General features: G+C 44.1%; 2 protein-coding genes across 3 annotated transcripts in view; one reads left to right on the forward strand and one right to left on the reverse strand.

The window, feature by feature from the left end:
* The window catches only part of adcy5 (adenylate cyclase 5), a 96,094-nt gene that overhangs the window by 24,197 nt on the left and 50,295 nt on the right, over positions 1-21,602 (reverse strand). For both annotated transcript variants that reach the window (XM_026143873.2, XM_080290788.1), the window contains exons 4-7: positions 9,047-9,158; positions 4,628-4,755; positions 2,134-2,292; positions 1,068-1,209 (exon numbers count right to left, since the gene is read on the reverse strand). In XM_026143873.2, the coding sequence (XP_025999658.2) occupies positions 1,068-1,209; positions 2,134-2,292; positions 4,628-4,755; positions 9,047-9,158 (541 nt within the window). The remainder of the gene's footprint in view (positions 1-1,067; positions 1,210-2,133; positions 2,293-4,627; positions 4,756-9,046; positions 9,159-21,602) is intronic.
* LOC145421044 (uncharacterized) lies at positions 14,070-17,852 on the forward strand. The gene is made up of 2 exons (XM_080290789.1): positions 14,070-17,599; positions 17,685-17,852. The coding sequence occupies exon 1, from the start codon at positions 14,546-14,548 to the stop codon at positions 17,120-17,122; it is 2,577 nt and encodes an 858-aa protein (XP_080146915.1). The 5' UTR covers positions 14,070-14,545; the 3' UTR covers positions 17,123-17,599; positions 17,685-17,852.

The raw sequence follows: 21,602 nt of genomic DNA on the forward strand, positions 1-21,602 counted from the left end.
CAAATGTCGAGGGCCACTTTTAACTACGTCCGACAGCCAATTTCAACGAGACTCTCGTGGCAAGACATTCAGATGAGGCGGCTGATGTAACAGTTACATGACCTGGACTGACATCACACAGGAGACAAAACCATATTATATTTTTGCACACATGGAAGTGGCCCAGGTCAAATATATATCAGAAAAATATCAGAGGGTAATCTTCTCCTAAATGCAGAAGAAGTAAAAACATCCACCAAGTGTAAAACTGTTACACTGATGAAAAATATTCCTTTTCTCCTTCTGGTGTTGTGTTAAAAGCTGGTTTCCTGAGATGGTAATCTCTAGTCATTTTATTTCTTTTTACTTTTATTTCTAGATCTGCATCCTGGCTTTAGGATGTATTCACAAAAAAAAGGAAAGAAAAGATAAAAGTAACCAAAATAATTAGACTGCACAATCTTCCTTCTGTCTCCCAGCAATGAGCAGCAAAATAAGAAGACAATATCACTTCACATGATATGCTATCTATAGTCGCAGCTTGTGATGATGCTGGAGGACAGACAGCTGATAAAAGTCTGGTCATAAACAAACTTGAGCTCACGCAGCGAAGCAGAGACGAACTCACTCTTGGATGAAACAGATTCCCGGTTTATAACACAGACGATAAAACGATCAGTTTTTCAGATTCTGTGATCTAGAGAAATGTCACATACGGTGATTCAGTGGAATTCTGGGATGTTACATTATACTTTTTCAACCTTGACAGACGTGTGCTGTTGACCCTTGACCTCATCTTTAAATCGTGTCAGGCTAATTTATTATATTATATAGGTCAACAATGGGTTTCCTTGAAATTTAAAATTATTATTGAAAAATTCTGCAGCTACTAAATGTCAAACAGGAGTAAAAAGACATAAGAGCCATAAGAATAAACAATAATGTGTCCCACTATAAGCCACAAATTACAGCTCACAGAGTTTCTTTTCTGCCCCCTCGTGTTTAATAATCAGTTAATGCCACTTTAAATCACTTTAATGTATTTTTGACGTATATAGTTGTACTATAAACAGTAATAAGTGAAATACCCTTTTCTGACTGCAGCCCACGATGAGGTAGGTTTCTATGTTGTGCTTCTTCAGGTAGGCATTTCTTTCTCCTCCTGTTCCCGGTTCCACATCATAGTCCCCATTCAGGTAATTCAGAGTGGCTTTAGTTATATGGATGCGCCTAAAATGAGAACCACACACACACACACACACACACATTGATTATTCAGACACTGTATATTCATATCTACAACTCTGTGGGCTGTTAAATATAACAGTTTTAGCAAAATTGGTTACAACTCTATTTGGCAAACCCAGCTTTTGTTGATAGTGGAAAATATAAAACATTAAATGTTTAAATGGAGATATTTTAAACGTGAAAAATATTAGCACATTTTTCATTAAACATCTCAAAATAAGTTGGAGCGGGGGAAACAAAAACGCTGAAAATGTAAGTGTTACTAAAAAGCAACAGCTGGTTATCAAAGAACATCTTCAGAGTTTCTCAGAAGTGAGGATGAGCAAAGCTTCAGCGATGTGCAATAAGTTGTAACCATGAAATCACTGCATGGGCTTAGGAGGCATTGTTACTCGTCCCATTGATACATGCTTGCTAAAGTGTTTTTACGCAAAGAAGAAGCCACATATGATCATCCAGAAACACTGCTGTCTTCTCTTAAAAATGTACTGAGACGAAATGGAAAACTGTTCTGTGGTTGGGTGAATCAAAATTTGAAATTCTCTTAGGAAAACAGTGACACCACATCCTCTCGGCTAAAGAGGAGAGGAACCCTCCACCTTGTTATCAGCACTCAGTTCCAAATACTTAATCTCTGCCGGTAAAACTCCAGCTGGTCCTCCTCAGTTCCCAGACGGTTGTTAAAAGAAGAGGGGATGCTACACAGTGGTAAATGTTTTTAGACGTTTTGCTCCTAACAAATGTTAAATGAACTAATACTTTGGCACATGCCACATTTTCTCAACATAAACAGGTTTATCACATTTGCAGATGATTCAATTATTTTTCTTCTTTAAGTTTTACACAACATCCCAACTTTTTTTAGAGTAGGGCAGTCTGAACTTGAATATCATTGGAGAGACATACCCTGCTTTGCCCCCAGCTTCCATCTGATTTGCTAGCGTGACATCGTTGGACCAGACATCAAACTGCCACTTCCTGAGCCCCAGCACCCCACAGTGCACTCTGCCACTGTGGATGCCCACTCGCATGTTGACGTTTACCCCAGTCACCTCCCGTACCAGCCTGCAAATAAAAACAGATAGCATTTTTAAGAGATAATTTACAAGTTAAGCTTTTTCGTCACCAGTGTGTTGATGTTAGGGTATCCCAGGGATCACCTTTTTTCCCAGTGCATCTTATATCTCTGCTTTTGCTTGCAAGCAACTTCCTGTTTCATCATTTTAATCCCTACATGCATACCGGATCGTTTTGACAGAGTTGTCCGTAAACTCATAAATGTCCATATATATCATCCAACACTTTGGGAATCATAACTTTCATAAACGAATGCCTGCATAAAACTGAAATCCAGGTTACATGCTACGAAGAAAATGGAAATTATGTGATTTGGGTGAAATTGCTCTTTAACAGCAAATGTATTTCATTTTTCTGCAACAAGAAGGACAACCACAGACATTTAGCCTAATCTGAGGATTATTAATCTGACTCAACAATAATCATCTTAAAAACTGACAGAGAATATTTCTGACTGTGAAGTTGCAAAGAGGCACTGACAACAGCTGACAACATGGTCACAAACTGTTTTTAATGGTTTCTGGAAATAAAGTGATGTTATTCATTACTACTTTCATATGTGGCAAAGTACAGGGTGGGCCATTTATATGGATACACCGTAATAACATGGGAATGGTTGGTGATATTAAAGTCCTGTTTGTGGCACATTAGTATATGTGAGGGGGCAAACTCCTCAAGATGGGTGGTGACCATGGTGGCCATTTAGAAGTCGGCCATCTTGGATACAACTTTTGTTTCTTCAATAGGAAGAGGGCCATGTGACACATCAAACTTATTGGTAATGTCACAAGAAAAACAATGGTGTGCTTGGTTTCAACGTAACTTTATTCTGTCATGAGTTATTTACAAGTTTCTCTTTGTTCACAGCCATTGACATGTCGAAGAGGTTAACACGTGAGGAGCGGATCGAAATCGTGTTGATATCTGGTGAACGCAGTAACCGGGTCATTGCAGCAGATTTCAATGCAAGACACCCTACGAGACCACCCATCTCCCATGCTACAGTCAGCAAACTGCTTGCTAAGTTTTGTTAAACTGGTTCAGTGTTGGATTTGCCAAAATGTGGACGCAAGAAAACTCACTAATGAAGAAACATCAGTGGCTGTCCTAGCTTCATTCAGCAAGAGCCCACAGCGTAGCACTCGCCGCATGTCACTGGAGAGTGGCATTAGTCAAACATCCCTTCGGCGGATATTAGCTACTCACAAATGGCTCCCTTACAAACTCCAGCTACTGCAGCATATCAACGAGGATGACCCAGATCGGTGGACAGAATTTGCAGAATGGGCAAAACAAAAATTGGAACAGGACCCTCAGTTCACGCAGAAGATTTTGTTCAGTGATGAGGCAAACTTTTATGTGAATGGTGAAGTTAACAAACAAAACCACCGCTATTGGTCTGACACTAACCCACATTGGATGGATCCCTCCAAGACTGCTGGAACAACAAAAGAGATGGTTTGGTGTGGTATATGGGGTACAACGATAGTGGGTCCATTCTTCATCAATGGAAACCTCAAGGCCACTGGATATTTGAAATTGCTACAAGATGATGTGTTTCCCTCTTTATGCACTGAAGCTGGCACGTTCCCTGAGTTCTTCCAGCAAGATGGTGCACCACCACATTATGGGTGCCAGGTCCGAGCATTCCTAGATGAACAGTTTCCTGGAAAGTGGATTGGTCGTCGTGGGCCAGTTGAATGGCCCCCAAGGTCTCCTAATCTGACCCCCTTAGACTTTTATCTTTGGGGTCATCTGAAGGCAATTGTCTATGGTGTGAAGATACGAGATGTGCAGCACCTGAAACTACAGATACTGGATGCCTGTGCTGGCATTTCTCCTGTGGTGTTGCTATCAGTGTGTGAAGAGTGGGAGAAGAGGGTTGCATTGACAATCCAACACAATGGGCAGCACATTGAACACATTTTATAAGTGGTCAGAAACTTGTAAATAACTCTTCTTGTGACATTACCAATAAGTTTGATGTGTCACATGGCCCTCTTCCTATTGAAAAAACAAAAGTTGTATCCAAGATGGCCGACTTCTAAATGGCCACCATGGTCACCACCCATCTTGAGGAGTTTGCCCCCTCACATATACTAATGTGCCACAGACAGGACTTAAATATCAGCAACCATTCCCATGTTATTACGGTGTATCCATATAAGTGGCCCACCCTGTATATGGAACATCAAATATAACTAAAACTGCATCTGGAAATCATCCATTTATTCATTTGCCCCACCTCTGTCTGCTATGTGCACATATTTAAGCATTTTAATTACAGCCACAGATGCCTTGTTACAGTCAGGGGGCAACTTACGAGATAGCCTCTATCATGTCCAGCCCCATCTCCACACAGCAGTGGGCGTGGTCGGCCCTCGCCTCCGGCAGACCAGACACGCAGTAGTAGCAGTCTCCCAAAATCTTGATCCGCAGACAGTGGTTCTCCTGTCACGGGAAGCATGAGCACAAGAAAGAGCAACTTACTGGAGAGGTATCCTAGAAAATAAAGATGTTATTGCAATGGGTTTTAGAGTTACTTCACTTTTATGCAATTCACCGATGGTGGGAGACCTTTGGGAGCCAGTGAAACAAAGACACACAGCTATAACTGGATCCACCTTATGATATCCTCTCTTCATCTTTCACCTTACTATAGTATCTTGCAATTCAGTGGACAAAATACCTCAGTAGTTTCCAACTAAATCAAGTAGACAGAACTGAGGTAAGACAGGCCAAATCATATGACTGATAAATTATAACAAATAACAAAAGACTTCCTTTCCTGCTGTTGAATAAACTAATGATTTTTAAAGTTATTGTTGCACTGATAGAATAATTTCCTACCTAATCCTAAATATAAAACTTTTTACCAGAGTTCAGCTCAATGTTTTGTTTGTATATTCATGAACTTATTAGAAGCTATGAAAACCTGGTACTCAATTTCTTCATCCCCTTACTGGGACTTGTGCATTATTATAAATGTGATCTATTTTTCATTAGTGAAACAAAAACTGACAAAATCAATGTGATCAAACTAATAAAATCCCAAAAGTTCATCTTTTAGACATCTTTAGAATTTGGACAGCACGGCTAAAAAACAGTCCACCAGCTGTTTCCTGTGACCGCTAACTGCACAGTGATGATTTTGTTTGTTTCTTTTGACATTCAACAGTCATCTTTAAATCATTCCACTGGATTTAGATCAAGATCAGATTTTCCACAAATTATCCTTTTCTTTCTCTTGATTTGTTAAGCTTTGGGTGATGGCCTGCTGCCCTGACAGAATAAATAAATAAATAAAAATAAAAATCTTAATATCAGTTTGCTTTCATGTGATTGGAACTCCCCGAGGAAAGAAATTAGCCTCAAACCATGATGACCCTTCCTCTATGCTTTACACTTTCGAAGATTTTGTTTGTAGTTTGTAAATCTGCCCAACTATCTTTTATACATTTGTGATGTGATGATACCAAAATGTTTTAGTACACATTTCTGATGGTGTTTGGCTTTTAGTCCTTGTTTCTGTTTTTCTCCCTTGCTTCCCCTACAATGCTATGTAAAGTTCACGCCAAGATTTTTAGAGCTAAAACTAAACAAAACAATGAAACTAGATGAAAGAAGAAATAGCCTGAGATTGAGAATTTTTTTCTTTTGGCAAAACTTATTGTAACAACTTGCCTGACAAGTTTTTGATCCACATGTTTATTGAGACCATTACTGAGACTAGGAGTCAGTTGCTTTCAAAAAATTATCTATTTGTCATTCCAACACTTATGTCAATTTTCCTAAATTCTCTTTTATTAAATGAATGCAGAAATCCTGGTATTCCACAGAGTTCAGAAACTAGGATTTCCACAATACGGTAACCAAGTATAGATGCCTCACATTTGCCTTAAAACTTTTAACTTTTAGAATCATTTAACAGTGTGTGTGTTTGTTTCTGTGTGCGCATGTGTTTGTCTGTTGATCCTAAAGGCATAGGAGAATATAGTGTCTCGTGATGGCCACCTGAGTATCGCTCTAGCACATGGGACTGAGAAACTACAATGAGCTCCACTGTGTAAGAAGCACAGAAAGAAAATACGTGCGGCTGTGTGTGTCTTTGTGTGTTTGCAGAGACACAAGGTACCTCTGGCATGGACCTAAAAGTGTCAGTTGCAACCTGTCTGGTATATAATGCCGTTATTGGCGTTTCACTATGAAATATTAATTAGCTTTTCACCTTTTAGAAACAAATGGTATATATTGAGGTTTAGCTGAAAAAACAAAGATGTTTTTGTCTAAGAAAAAAGAAAAATCAATGTTCCTGAATGTGCGTCTATGAAACTGCGGTTCAGACATAAAACAGATGTTATGGTGTGCTTTCTAAACACTGGAACTCTGCGCTCACGTCTGTGTTCACAGCAGCATTCACTATGTATTTAATGACCTTTTCCAGCTGCCTCTAAGGTTACTTTACTAATTCCTGGTGTCTAAATACTGTGGACTACACATACATGCAGTTCTTGCACCTGTAACCAAACTGACCAAATCGATAATGATTTTCAGGCCAGCTGCAGAAAAGTATGAGTATTCAGTCTTTGTTAGAACTTGCCCGCACCGGCAGCATCAAAGATGATGCTTTTCTCTGAAAGCTTCATTCATTTTTAATGGAACACTGTGATCACTGAGCACGAGGGCTGCAGTTGCATTTGATTTGTTCTGAGTTTTCTGTATCAGGACCTCCTTTGTCTCCACGCGCTTAGAAATATTGTGGTGAATGCAGACCTGGAAAATAAGAACTATGCTGTTAAGCGCTATACCACCAATATTTTAGTAATACATTAACCAGAGAATGTATGAGTGTCCTACTGCATCGTTGGGGACACTTTGGGGAAGCTGGGAAATTTTGAAACTTTTGCTTTCACAGTATTTAAACAGTGGAGGAAATAATGATTTGATCCCCCGCTGAAGTTTGCTTGCTTACAAATAAATAAACAGTCTCTAATTTTTGTTGTAGTTTCATTTTCATAGAGAGTGACAGAATATCAACCAAAAATCCAGAAAAAAAGTACATTATATAAAATAAGTATTTGATCCCCAAGCAAAACTTGGTGGAGAAATCCTTGTTGACAAGCACAGCAGTCAGACATTTCTTGTAGTTGGTCGCCAAGTTTGCACAGAGGACGGTTTTTGGCTGACTCCTTTTTACAGAAATATTCTAAATCCTTTAAATTTCTTGGTTGCTGCTTGGCAACTGGAAGCTTTAGCTCCACAATTTACTTTAGTACTGAGGTCTGAAGACTCGCTCGGCCACCCTATGACCATCTTTAGCCACTCCACTGTTGCCATGGTACGCTTTGAGTCACTTTGGGTCATGCTGGAAGACTCATCCACGACCCATCTTCAGTGTTCTCATCCAAGATTTTACGGTACATGGCCCTGTCCGCTGGGCCCTCCGTGCGATGACGTCGTCCTGTATTCTTAGCAGGAAAAACAGTACAAAGCATAATGTTTCCACCTCTGTGCTTGACTGTGGGGATAGTGTTCTGTGGGTCATATTCAGCATTTCTCTTGCTGCAAACACAGTGGGTCAGGTTGATGCTGAAGAGCTCGATTTTGATTTAATCTGACAGCAGCACTTTCACCTTTTGTTGAGACTGAGGGATTTTCTGGTTGATATTCTGTCTACTCAAATATAATGGGCTGTTCCTTTCTTTGTCAGTGACCAAACTTATCCCAAAAATGATTTCCTCCTCTTTGTATATCATTCTTTTACTGCATTACTGAAATGATCCACTTTCACAAATGTAGTTTTGTACTTCAGGATAATGAAATTGGAGTCAGGTTTGTCTGACCACTAACAAATATCAGATAAAAGAATAAGGGCAAATATTTTCAGAATTAACACCCACTGGGCCTTTCGTTACACAGACATTTTTCCCCTGACCTCACATGCATCTCTTTTTCATACCTTAGCTCCTCTTTCTTACAGAGAATGCGAGCAAGAAGTGCACAGAGGAATCAAACAATGAAAAAGCCCCAGCTCCAACGGCAGCTTCAGGGGCCTCAGTTATTTTTATGTCCAAGTGTAGCATTTGTATGAGACATCCTTAGATGAAAACTACATATCCTCTCATCGCTTCTTGTCTCCTTAAAGCGAAATGAATAGAAGGTCCTGTCTGATTGCCGAGAAGAAATGAATTAGCCGTTAATTAATATCAGTGCTTTTCTAAGTTCTTTACTGTTTTCAGATTTGTAATTTGGATACATTTAAACTGTCCTCAAAATGAAAGAAACTTTTTTCTTTTATCATACCTATAGGAAGTGTGCATTGATGCATTTATCTGTCCTGCTATATTTTACATTTTTATTCTTCATATTTTGCAACAACACAGGCAGGAGCTGTTTAAGGCCATCACCCAGATTACACGGCTATCTTTCCTCTCTGTGTTGTTTACACATAAAAACCTGCAGGTCAGTGTCTGTTTAGTCAGAGGTGAGGGTGAGCTAAACACACACAAACAGACGAAGAGACATCAGATGAGACGAAGCACTTTGGCTGCATTCACCAACAATCAGGCAATGAGCCCCACTGTGGGTTCAGCTTTGTAGGACCTTACATATTATATATATATTATACTTCCATGTATGCTTGCACACGTTTCCAATGAATCACTGCAGCTATTTCTCATTTTCCTATCAAAAGACTTTTGCACAGCTCTTTACATATACATGCAAGCGATTACATCCTTACCGCTGCCAACTTGTCAAAGCGGGCGAACAGTTCATTGAGAGTCATCACCAGCTCCTGTGCTGTGCACTGCGATGCCAGACTGGTGAAACCCTCAATGTCCGCAAATAAGATGCTGCAGAAAGAAACACAAAGACAAAAGAGACAGAATTCATTCAGAAAAGCCTTTTTCTCATTCCCTGAATTCTCTATACTGAAGTGATTTCCCTGCTGACCACACTTTTACCTGAAGAGGCAGAAAAACAAGATACTGCATGCTAACAAAAATGAGCAAAGGGTATCTTTGAGTACTACTTTTCACATCCCTGTGATGAACTTCACTACAAAGTATAAATCCACGGAAATCCAGTGAAAGCTAAAATAATTCTTCTCTGGAGATACGTGGAAATGTTTTTGCAAACCACTAATGGCTTGTAAAGACTTGCAGGGTGACTGAAACAAATATCAACTATGTGTATGTCAAACATGTTGATGAGACTATGAAAGTATGCTCAATTCAGCTGTCAGGATGTAGGCTGGAAACAGGAATGAAATACAAAAGCAGGAGCGACAGGAGTACGCTTGTTCACGTAGCATTTGGAAAGCATAATTTTAGCTCTACTGCACCCTCCTCGAGGCTGCCATTGTAGCTACGACACTGTCGCTTTGCTGCTGCTCCACGTGTGATCTAAATAAGCTCTTATTGTTTGAACAAGTCAGAGGACTACCGGGAATCAAATCTCTGTGCCACCGGTGGCAAGGTCAGCATTATTCAGGACAAATCCCAAACTGATTTGGGATTGTGGGAATAATCTATTCCCACAGTGCAATCAGCACTGTGGGAATAGATTATCCTAAAAACAACTCCATGTTTGATTTCTAGCAGCTCGGGCCAGCATGACTTCAAGCCTTCTGAGCCCACATGTTCCATCCACAGTTCAATGAGTGTGACACTAAAATGCCCACAGGAGCGTGAGCGTGACCACTGGCGTCAGCCGTGTTCAGCGTATACCACACCTCTAGACAAATTGTCAGCTGTGGCGCTGAAGAGGATAAGCAAGTGTTGATGACAGACGGAAAGCAGTTTCGCAGCTTGGGTAAGAGCTTCTGTCTGTGTTTCAGTGTGACTCTAGTTCAACAGCATGAGTCTTTTATGTGTTATAAATAGTTGGTGGACAGCAACTGAGCTGTCATTGAGACAAAAGGTTCTATATATCAGTTTATGATTGGATAAGTTAGACGATAAAGTCATTTCACAACAAGTTTTCAAACTACACGGATGATGTGGCTACTAATAAAGCTCTGTAAGACTACACTCTGTTTACTGATATGCAATTCAAAATATGTGCCAATGCCGACAGCTGTTGTTTTTACTGAATTCACAAAGAAAAGTAATACAAAGCGTTCAAATGAATTGATGGAGATGGAGACGAGAGATTTCAAGATGTACCTTGGAGCCACTGATGCAGATGAAAGGTGTGAGACTGCGGCTGAGGGGGCTTTGCACAGTCATGTGTAATACAATGGCTTTAATCTGGAGTTTAAACGAGGTCTGTGCAAAGTGTGTGTGTTTGCATGTGCGTTTGTGAGAGAGAGAGTGTGTCTAATACATGTGGAGTAACTCTGAGCTTGCGAAAAGTTAGCTGGGAACAAGGTAAGATGATACAGCACAGGCCTTTCTGCGATTGAGGCATTTACTCTACTGACACTGGCACAACAGCGGGGCTGATGATCTCACCAGGCTGAACCACTGAAAGAAACAAGGACAAAGAGGCCAGGCTGGCAGATAGAGGCAGTAATAGGCTCGGCTTTAGCTCTGGGAGACAGCGAGATTGGCCTCACGTACACTCAGATAAAAGCCACGAAAAAGGCTTGTGAATGGCTGAAGTTGTTCTGTGAAACATCGTAACCCACAGAAAGTCTTGTTTCACGCTTGACATTTCTTTCTTCAATGAGTGTAGTTATTCTCTGATGTCCTCATGGGGTGAAACATGTGATGAACTTCATTACTCAAACTAAGGGGATGAGACCGTGCCTCGTGTGCTGCAAAAAACAATACTGCTTAGCAGGGTTTTTCTTGCAGCAGCTGTAACAAACACTCACTTAAGCTTAAAAAATACAACACATCTATCTCCTGCTTTAATCTAGGAGGGGAGGTGGGTGAACAGGCATGAACAGATTTTAGTGGATATAAATAGTTTTTATTCAGAGATTTTTTTTATTTTTTATTATGACAGTCGTTCCCAATTTAATGCAAAGATAAACCTTGAAGGACAGCCTGGAATTTGCAGAGCTCAAAAAACCAAGTCCTGCAGGGCCTCTCAAATTCATTTTTATCCTTTTTTATGCTTTCTTTATAAGTGATTTAAGAACTGTTTTCTTTGCCTTCGCCTCAACAAGAAAAATATGAAAAATAAGAAAGAATAAAAGGATGCACACTGTGTTTTTCTTACCCGCTCCGAAAAGATGATTTCTGATTGATCCAAACTGCAACGTTTGAAGCTGACCTTTGCAGCACATCACTGCACTACGCTGCTTTTATTGCAATATAAACATGCAGTGTAATGTACACTTTATGACACACATGGGCTTGAGCCAGCTAATAACGCCCTGAAAGGAAAGCTAAACTAATCTTCTGTTAAAAATATCTGACTGAAATATGAAAAATCTGGCTAAAATCTGATGTTAGAAAATATTAGAGGAAGTGTTAAATGTTAAAAAAAAAAACAGCCCCATATGGCATAACAGGTTTTTCACTCCAGAAAAAGGAGATGCTAATATTTAAAGTCGTTATAAAAACAAATTGTTACTTCAGTATGTACAGTCACTTACTACACTTGTAAACACCTGTTAAAATAATGCTCACAAAGGACTGTTTAAGAGAAGAAATCATATTTGGCATACATGTTTACATCCTGTATGTCAGAGAGTTCACTTTACTTAGTTTCCAAATCTTCATTTCACAGCAGAGGACTGGAAAACAACTTGTGCTGTAAGTCATGGTCAGGTGGGGAATAAAGACCCCAGATTAATCCTATAATTTATTAGAACATGTGTCATTACATTATGATAAAACTGTGCTGCCGTACCAAATGCACAGAGCCTAAAGGAACATCACAGTGCAGAAAAATGTGGTTAAAAAGTAAAGGCAGATTAATGCGAGATCATTCAAGGTCGTTCATTCTCGAGAAATTGTTTTTTTCATACTTATCTGTGAATATTCATGTTTTCTTCAGTCATTGATTCACAGGTAGACTCCATATTCCTGACATATTTCAATGTGTTTTATCAAATACATTCTAATGTAAACTTCAATTCACTCATTTTATATCATTTTTAACTTTTGCCTTTTTGCCTCTGATATAATCACAATCACGTACAAGTTCATACATTGTCTGCAGCGATCCGATATTCAGCTGTGCAACAACACCAGCAGGCAAGAAGCGTTGTCATTGTTTCACATTATGAGGAGCAGATTTAATCACTTCCCCGACTATGTACAATTAGCTTTTCAAATTAAGACCCTCCAGGAAGGAGAAGAGGATGCTATAAATACAGAAATGTTTTAGACCAAACAAGCTCACATGAATCTCACAGGGTAAGTGGCTGTTACAGAGGCGAAAGAACATGGTGTGTTTGTACAGTATGCCAAGACTGGCCCTGTGGTTGCTTTGAGGTGAGTGTATTTCGGGTATGTGAAATTCATTTTGTCTAAGCGTTATACCAGTTTGTTTTTGTTTTGTTTTTTGTCCAGGGTTCACATGCTACCTTTTTCTCTTGACTGCTCATATGTCAAGAGCGCTAACGTGTTCTAATGAACTCCAGCTCCAAAATTCCTAAATTTACTCAATTTGGGTCTTAGGCTGCAAAGGATTAAGAGTTCCCTCTCTGGGGTACACATTTCTGAGAATAATTGATTGCTTTCGGTGAACTGTTGCATGGGAGGTGAAGTGAAACCAGACACTTGACCGATGCGTCTGGACTCAGCACAGGTCTATCTAATTGGGCAGTGACGGTTAATGAAGGAAAGCGGGTGACTGTGGGATGGAAGAAAGAAAGACAGGAAAGTCTGACATGTGCTACAGGTTTTAAAGTTATAACCAGGGGTGCACATAAGTGGTCCGCAGGTAAATAAAAGTCGCGCACCAGATAAGAAGTTGCAACGCACGTTTGCGTACATATAAAAGGCTGTTTTTGTCCGCTAGAGTAGGATTTTCACGGCATATTCTGCATCACATCTCTGTGCGTTCATCATTTGTTTGAAGCCAGCTCACCTCCTGCAACCACTTTTCCGAGAATACGCGCTTCTTTTGCGGTTCGGACTCCTTCTGACATTTCTTTGGAGGTGGAGGAACATCAAAGTAATTGCTTAAAGGAGCTTCTTCGACATCTTTAAGAGTTCTAAACACATGTTTGTCCTCCTCCAGAAAATCTTATGCACGCAAACGCGCGTTGCAACTTCTTATCTGGTGCGCGACTTTTATTTTGACAGCGAATGCGCACCTGCGGACCACTTATGTGCACCCCTGGTTATAACACTGCGATCTAATTAAGAACATGTAACCACAACAGTCAGGAGAAGATGTTATTTCCATTTGCAGTAATATGAATTAGGTGGACTGGTTTGTCTGTCTTGTCTCTTGTTGGCCAGCGTTGACAACAGACTTGACATTAAGTCATGAGTGAAAAGCTGTGGTGGAGTTGGGCTGCAAAGCAGCTTGCAGGTTTGAAGTGACTGTGACCAAGCTAAAGTAGCTGAAACTGAGCACCCAATTAATGATTGGCTATTAGGATGCACAGAAGCATCACCTGAGCAATCACTTCATGTTGGCTAGCTTTTGGGTGTAAATGTTATATACTTACATTTAACAATTAGTAGAAAAGAAACCCAAATGGAATATTATCTGGAAAACCTATTGCTTCTCAGTGTAGCAGTAATGGTCTATGAAGTCATTTAACATGGCACTGGGTTCTCTCACCGTCTGCAAATAAAACTGTATACTTGTCAGGGTCCTGGGACTGGGCGACCCAGGATCCCTGAGCAGTCATGTATTTTTTTATTATTATTATTATTATTATTATTATTATTATTGTTGTTGTGTATTTTGGTGTTGCTCCCCCTTCCCTGTGCTAGTGTGTATGTGTGTGTGGGTGGCTGAGCACTTGTTTATAGGCGGCGTCAGGCCTGGAGGGTGTGGCCCTGCAAGGGGACTGGCCACACCCGAAGCCACACACCTGCTGCTGATCAGGCCTCGTCGGGGGAGCTACTTAAGAGAGTCTTGGAGCTCCCACCGACGCGGGATCATTGCTTGGGACTCCACGAGGAGCGTGGAAGGCTTAAGGAGCAGCGAGCACCGGGAGTGCAGACACGGGAGCAGAGAGCACTTGGAGGACACGACACGGGAGTCTGGGGAGAAACACGGGGATTTATTGTTGTTTGATATCACCCTCTGTAAATAAACACTGTCTATACGTAGAGCACCGCGCCTGGGTCCTCCTTCCCCACTCCTTCCACGGTGTGCCATGCCGCACCGTGACAGAATGATCCCGCCGCTTATGGACCCAGCGGTCTCCGAGGAGAGGCTCAGGAGGGAAATTATGGACAAAGTGTACCGCATGTGTGACTTATGGTGGGAGAAGCCAGCGGAAGGTTTGCGTCGCGCCGTGGAGAGGCGGCTGCAGGAGATGCTTTTTAAATTCCCCTGGCTGGTGGACTCCCTCAATGCGGTGGTCCTGGACTTTCTACTTTCCACCCTCCACCTCCACTCTCCTCCTCAGGCTGCCCACCAGCTCGGACAGCTGGTGGATTCACTGCCTGAGACGCCGGCCCCGACGTCTACACGGAAGCGACGTTCGCGCCGCCAGCGTTCCTCACCGCAGCCACATCCACGGTCATCTCAAGAGCCGGCTGTGGTGAGTAGTACGGACAATTTTCCATTTCCCTCACCATCTGTGTTTGTGTCTGCAGTGGACGAGCTGACAGCGCAGGTAACATCACCTCGGTCAGAGGTCTTCACACCACTCGCTGCTTCACCATCTGCGGTTGTGGCGCTGTCGTCATCTCATCCGCATGCGGTCATCCCTCAGCCATCTTCTCCACCAGCGGCAGCCTCCATTCCACTACCCACTCCAGCAGCCCTGTCCGGAGGGGGCGACCTCACACGCATCCAACGCCTGATGGACTGGGTAACTCACACCACCAACGCAAGGGCAAGAGTGGTGGGGTTAAATGCCATCGAGGCAATCCTGGAGGGAAACCCCTACCTCGGCCAGCTCAAGGGAGTTTCCGCCTGCCTTGGCACCCTGCGTAAAGCCCGGGGGGTGGTGCGAGCTCGGGAAACCTCACACGCATCGCCAGCTGAGGAGCTCAGCATGCAGGAGCTCGGCGAGCCGGAGGAGCCCGCACCGCCAGCTGTGGAGCTCAGCATGCCCGAGCAGGAGTTCAGCGAGCCGGAGGAGCCCGCACCGTCAGCTGAGGCGCTCAGCGAGCCGGAGGAGCTCAGCATGCCCGAGCAGGAGCTCAGCGAGCCGGAGGAGCCCGCACCGCCAGCTGAGGAGCTCAGTGAGCCGGAGGAGCTCAGCATGCCCGAGCAGGAGCTCAGTGAGCCGGAGGAGCTCAGCATGCCCGAGCAGGAGCTCAGTGAGCCGGAGGAGCTCAGCATGCCCGAGCAGGAGCTCAGTGAGCCGGAGGAGCTCAGCATGCCCGAGCAGGAGCTCAGTGAGCCGGAGGAGCTCAGCATGCCCGAGCAGGAGCTCAGTGAGCCGGAGGAGCCCGCACCGCCAGCTGAGGAGCTCAGCGAGCAGGAGGAGCCCGCACCGCCAGCTGAGGAGCTCAGCGAGCAGGAGGAGCCCGCACCGCCAGCTGAGGAGCTCAGCGAGCAGGAGGAGCCCGCACCGCCAGCTGAGGAGCTCAGCGAGCAGGAGGAGCCCGCACCGCCAGCTGAGGAGCTCAGCGAGCAGGAGGAGCCCGCACCGCCAGCTGAGGAGCTCAGCGAGCAGGAGGAGCCCGCACCGCCAGCTGAGGCGCTCAGCGAGCCGGAGGAGCTCTCGCTGCCAGCAGCCGAGGAGGAGCTCTCGCTGCCAGCAGCCGAGGAGGAGCTCTCGCTGCCAGCAGCCGAGGAGGAGCTCTCGCTGCCAGCAGCCGAGGAGGAGCTCTCGCTGCCAGCAGCCGAGGAGGAGCTCTCGCTGCCAGCAGCCGAGGAGGAGCTCTCGCTGCCAGCCGCCGAGGAGGAGCTCTCGCTGCCAGCCGCCGAGGAGGAGCTCTCGCTGCCAGCCGCCGAGGAGGAGCTCTCGCTGCCAGCCGCCGAGGAGGAGCTCTCGCTGCCAGCCGCCGAGGAGGAGCTCTCGCTGCCAGCCGCCGAGGAGGAGCTCTCGCTGCCAGCCGCCGAGGAGGAGCTCTCGCTGCCAGCCGCCGAGGAGGAGCTCTCGCTGCCAGCCGCCGAGGAGGAGCTCTCGCTGCCAGCCGCCGAGGAGGAGCTCTCGCTGCCAGCCGCCGAGGAGGAGCTCTCGCTGCCAGCCGCCGAGGAGGAGCTCTCGCTGCCAGCCGCCGAGGAGGAGCTCTCGCTGCCAGCCGCCGAGGAGGGACCCGCTCAGCCGGAGCCGGAGATCAGCGGACCGGAGGGACCTCCACGTCTAGCGCGGCCTCCTCGCCGTCCACGTCCGGTGCGTCCACGTCAGCGATCGGCGCGTCATGGACCTGTTGCCACGCCTCGCTGTTGCTCACCGGAGCAGCGACGTTGCCATCGGACCCGTGGCAGGCCACCAGAACCGTTCTGCCGCCACCGGACCCGTGGCAGGCCGCCGGAGGAGCAGCGCCGCCGCCACCGGACCCGTGGCAGGCCACCAGAACCGTTCTGCCGCCACCGGACCCGTGGCTGGCCGCCGGAGGAGCAGCGCCGCCGCCACCGGACCCGTGGCAGGCCCCCTGAACTGTTTTGCTGCTGCTGCCAGACCCGGGGCCGTCCGCCGGAGCTGCTACGTCACCGCCGTTGGGCTCGAGGTAGGCCCCCTGAACTCTCTTGTTGTGTTGATGGGCCGCCTGTGACTGTTTGTGGCGTCTTTTCGTTTTCTTTTTGCACCGCTGCGGGATGCGCGGTCTGACTCTGAGACTGTGGACTGGGTCGGTTTGTTGTTTTGTTGTTTTTGCTTGTTTTGGTTCTGGCCCTCCGTCCTGGTTCCCCCGGCCGCCCGCCCTGGGTTGGTTGTGCTGTTTTTTGTTTTGGTTTTTGGGTCGTCGGGAGCCGACCCTTAGAGGGGGGGTACTGTCAGGGTCCTGGGACTGGGCGACCCAGGATCCATGAGCAGTCATGTATTATATTATTATTATTATTATTATTATTATTATTGTTGTTGTTGTGTATTTTGGTGTTGCTCCCCCTTCCCTGTGCTTGTGTATATGTATGTGTGGGTGGCTGAGCACTTGTTTATAGGCGGCGTCAGGCCTGGAGGGTGTGGCCCTGCAAGGGGACTGGCCACACCCGAAGCCACACACCTGCTGCTGATCGGGCCTCGTCGGGGGAGCTACTTAAGAGAGTCTTGGAGCTCCCACCGACGCGGGATCATTGCATGAGACTCCACGTTAGTCACCCTGTCTAAGTTTAGTCAGAAAGTGTATGCCTGCCATTCTGAGTGTCCTGACAGCTGCCGTTATTGTTTCCCGCAGGGAGAGCGTGGAAGGCACGGAGAGCAGCGAGCACCGGGGGGTGCTGACACGGGAGCAGAGAGCACACGGACTATTCACGGGAGACACGACACGGGAGTCTGGGAGAACACGGGGATTTATTGTTACGTTGTTTTCACTCTGTAAATAAACACACTGCTTGAACTTTGAGCTCCGCGCCTGGGTCCTCCTCCTTCCCCACATCCCCACGGTGTGCCATGCCGCACCGTGACAATACTGGGTTTCTTATGGCACTCACTTAACAGACTGACTATTGCCTGTTTCATCATGTTCGTCAAAGATAAGTAAAGGGAAGCAGAACTGCTTTACCCTCTTTAGTTATAAATAAACAAAGCTGTCCAGTGGGACACAGACCTTTACGAGTAAAAAAGAAAAGACTCACACAATCCAAAAAAGTAGCCGATGGGCCAAAAATGTAAGCCTGGATTTAAATTAGTTGTATCTAGTACATCACTAGTAATAATAGTATCACAATTTTTTTAGGACTGAGAATATTTATTATTTATTCAAAAAATATATGAACTATCCTGAAAATGTGGGGTTTTATGTGTTTCACAAGAAAGGCAGAAGAATACAGAACGTAATTGAAATGACCGATGTGATTAAAGAAAACTCCCTGATGATGTCGTGGTCCTGGGTCGGTAACCCAGCGCTTTGTGTTTACTATTATTCTTTTCTAGTTTATTCTGTTTTGTATTTGTTCTTAGGGTTTGAGTCGTGTGTTTAGTTGTTCCGATCATCCCTACCTGTGTCTTTCCTCTGTGTTCTGTCCCCGAGTTGGTGAGTGTGAGTTTCCCGTTCTAGGTTTGTCTCGTTATGCCCATTAGTTCCAGCTCCCCTCCTCTGTGCCATTTCCTGATTACCTGGTGTGTGTATTTATACGGTGTGTCTGCCTGAGCTTCACCCTCTACCTGCTGTGCTTTTTGTCTCCTGCTCCGGTTTAGTATTTCTGTTCCAGTGTTTTAGTCCTTAGTTCCTCTGTCCAGAGTTTTGTTTGTCTTTTTGGTGAGGTTTTTCCCAGCAATACAGCTGCGCTTTAAGTTTTACTTCCGTGTCTGAGTCCTGCATTTTGGGTCCACCGCTCCTGCCTGCCTGCCACACTGCACATCATGACAGATGATGATTTATTTGTTTAGTAATGCAAATAGTTTTTTTTCTAAAGTACTTAATCTGTTTACAATGTACAGATCTTGTCAATCCCTCCCCACCCCAGTGACCCAGAGACGCAGAGAGCAAGGCCTCTTCCGGATATAGCATAAGATGGAACAGTGGGTGGTAACATACAAAACAACAAAGGGGAGAATAAGTATGCACAAGAGACAGTGCCCTAAGTACCACTTAATCTTTGCTGTGGGTGATGACTGGCTCCTTAAAGTTCAACGTGAACTCTTACCGATCTTTAGTTTTGTGACAATGATTAAAAAGCAGATCATGCACTAGATGCTACGGTCTCGAAGAGGACAAAGTTTTACATATTAGGAAATAGTAAACAACGCTGGATTATAAGGACTAAATTGTTCTTCATGGATTTGAGGTTTTATCCTTTTTTTACAGGATTAAAGGCAATTACACAGACGTGGGGAAAAAATTATGAGAGGAAGTTCTTTAGAAGAAGAATCAGAGACTTTGGTTTCAGATCAGTGAATGTTTTTACGGTTATTCCGAACACAATCGGGGATTGTTGCAGGGGTAACTGAGGACAACAGATCAGACTGATTGCACAATTTAAAAACCAAAGATAAATTTACAGTATCCTCAAAAAGCATCCAGGGCCAGGTCGTGGGGGCAGCAGCCTAAGCAAAGAATCTCTCTCTCCCTAGCCACCTCCTCCAGCTTGTCCGGGGGAACACCAAGACATTCCGAGGCCAGCCGAGAGATATTTCTCCTGCATGTCCTGGGTCTGCCTGGAACACCTCACCTAGGAGGCGCCCTGGAGGCATCCTGTCAGCTGCCTGAACCGCTTCAACTGGCTCCTTTCGATGTGGAGGAGTATCGGCTCTACTCTGAGCCCCTCTTGAATGACTGATCATCTCACCCTCTTTCTAAGGGAGGGGCCAGCAACCCTTCAGAGAAAGCTAATTTCTGCCGCTTGCATCCTCAGTCTCGTGGTCACTACCCAAAGCTCAACAGTCACAAGCTCTTGATTTACTGCTTGATTTGCATCCCTCGCCTAAAACAAACATTTAACTAATTATGTGCATAGCTTACCTGGTCATAAATAAGAAATAAGCTGTGCAGGCTTCATAGAAACAATACGTTCTGCATGTGCCACATGCCCAGAGTGGTAAAAATCTCTCAGTCATAACTGCACACTGTGAAGAGAATATTTTCCCCTTGTTTATTATTGGGGAAACTAAAACAGTACTTATAAAGTGTTTGGTGCAAGCGCAGACATTAATGCTGAAATGTCTGCAGTAACTATTTAAAGACAGGATTTGAATGCATGATGTGATTTCATGGTGGAAATTTATAAGATTTGGGATAGAACAAACAGCTCCTCCAGTCTCTGCCATCATTGCTTCTCTGCTTTTGTCTCTTCCTTTTTTTTTTCCAATTTCTCCACCACAGTTTTCTTAATTTCCTGTTTTTCCTTTTATTCCTTTTTTCTGCAAACCATACATGTTTTCATTATTGAACATTATTAAAGTCTTTTTGTATAAAGACTGTGAACATCAAATGTGTTTCCTGTTGTTTGCTGCATACATGTATGTTGCTGCCTATTCACTAAAGACGTATTATGTGGTCAGGCATGGCCCCAGCAGCATAACCAAAACCTCTGTTCAGTTGTAATTCTTCTGTTTAAGTCAATTAGAATACGTAAAACAAACATAAGGTCAGTTCCTCTAATTATTCCATATTCTTTCCATGTTTTTATCCTCAGACTGACACATAAGTGTCCCATCAGAGTAGATCCAGTTACACTATTCTGTCTGGGGATATCTTAGCAGGCTGGAAACATTGAGACTTGTACTTGTACATTTGTATTGTATTATGTGTATTAAGTGCTGGCGTAACACACATTGTAATGCTGGTTTTCCTTGTTTTACTGCCGTGCAATTAACATTATTGTTGTTATTATTGTAAGATTTACCCCAGAGCCCTCTTACATAATCCCTCAGTCAGTGCATATTTTGGCCTGGTTGCTAAAAGCCGGAGGATATTACTTTACTTCAGTGGCAGCAACACGACACCTGTACTCTCCCATCAAGAACACAGTGGAAAAAAGAAAAAGTTTCAGGTAACATAATGGCCACCATGACTGAAGTTCCTCCAGCCAGTGAGGGTGAGGCAATTGCTCCTAAGCTGTTCTACCTCCAGCAGTGAATGTACTATTTGTTGAAAGTCGGTACAATCAACCATACTAAATATTATTTTAAATGTGAAAGGGGAAACAGAGACAGCAAAGAACAGCTGCGGACCCAAAACAATAAAAGACTTGCATTGGAAAACAACTAATAAAGGCCTGCTGAAATCAGCCGAGCTGCTTAGTCCTGTGGCAGCATACACACATGCACACACTGATATTTCTAGATGGTTGCAAAAAGATAATGATTTATTTTCTTATATGTTAGTAAATCTTAGGTTTTGTAGATATTGCAGATATGCAGATTGTTTTACAGACTTGTTTTTGAATCAAACTTTCAGAGTTTGCTGCGGAAATCTTGGAAAATTTCCTTTCAACATCTGCACAACTTGTAGATAACTTTCCATAGAGCATAATAAATGTCTTCAAATCCTTTGTCAGATTCATAAGCATCTGTTTTTTTCCCCTCTGGGGCTGAGAGAGCACTATAGGTTCATACATGATGACAATCTGCAATTTAATAGCAAATCGTTGATGTCATAGAGTCGGAAAGGTTCCTCCCTAAATATGTTCTAATCATTGACACCTAATCTGGA

The sequence above is a fragment of the Astatotilapia calliptera genome, chromosome 16 (genome assembly GCF_964374335.1).
Source record: "Astatotilapia calliptera chromosome 16, fAstCal68.1, whole genome shotgun sequence".
Classification (NCBI taxonomy): domain Eukaryota; kingdom Metazoa; phylum Chordata; class Actinopteri; order Cichliformes; family Cichlidae; genus Astatotilapia; species Astatotilapia calliptera.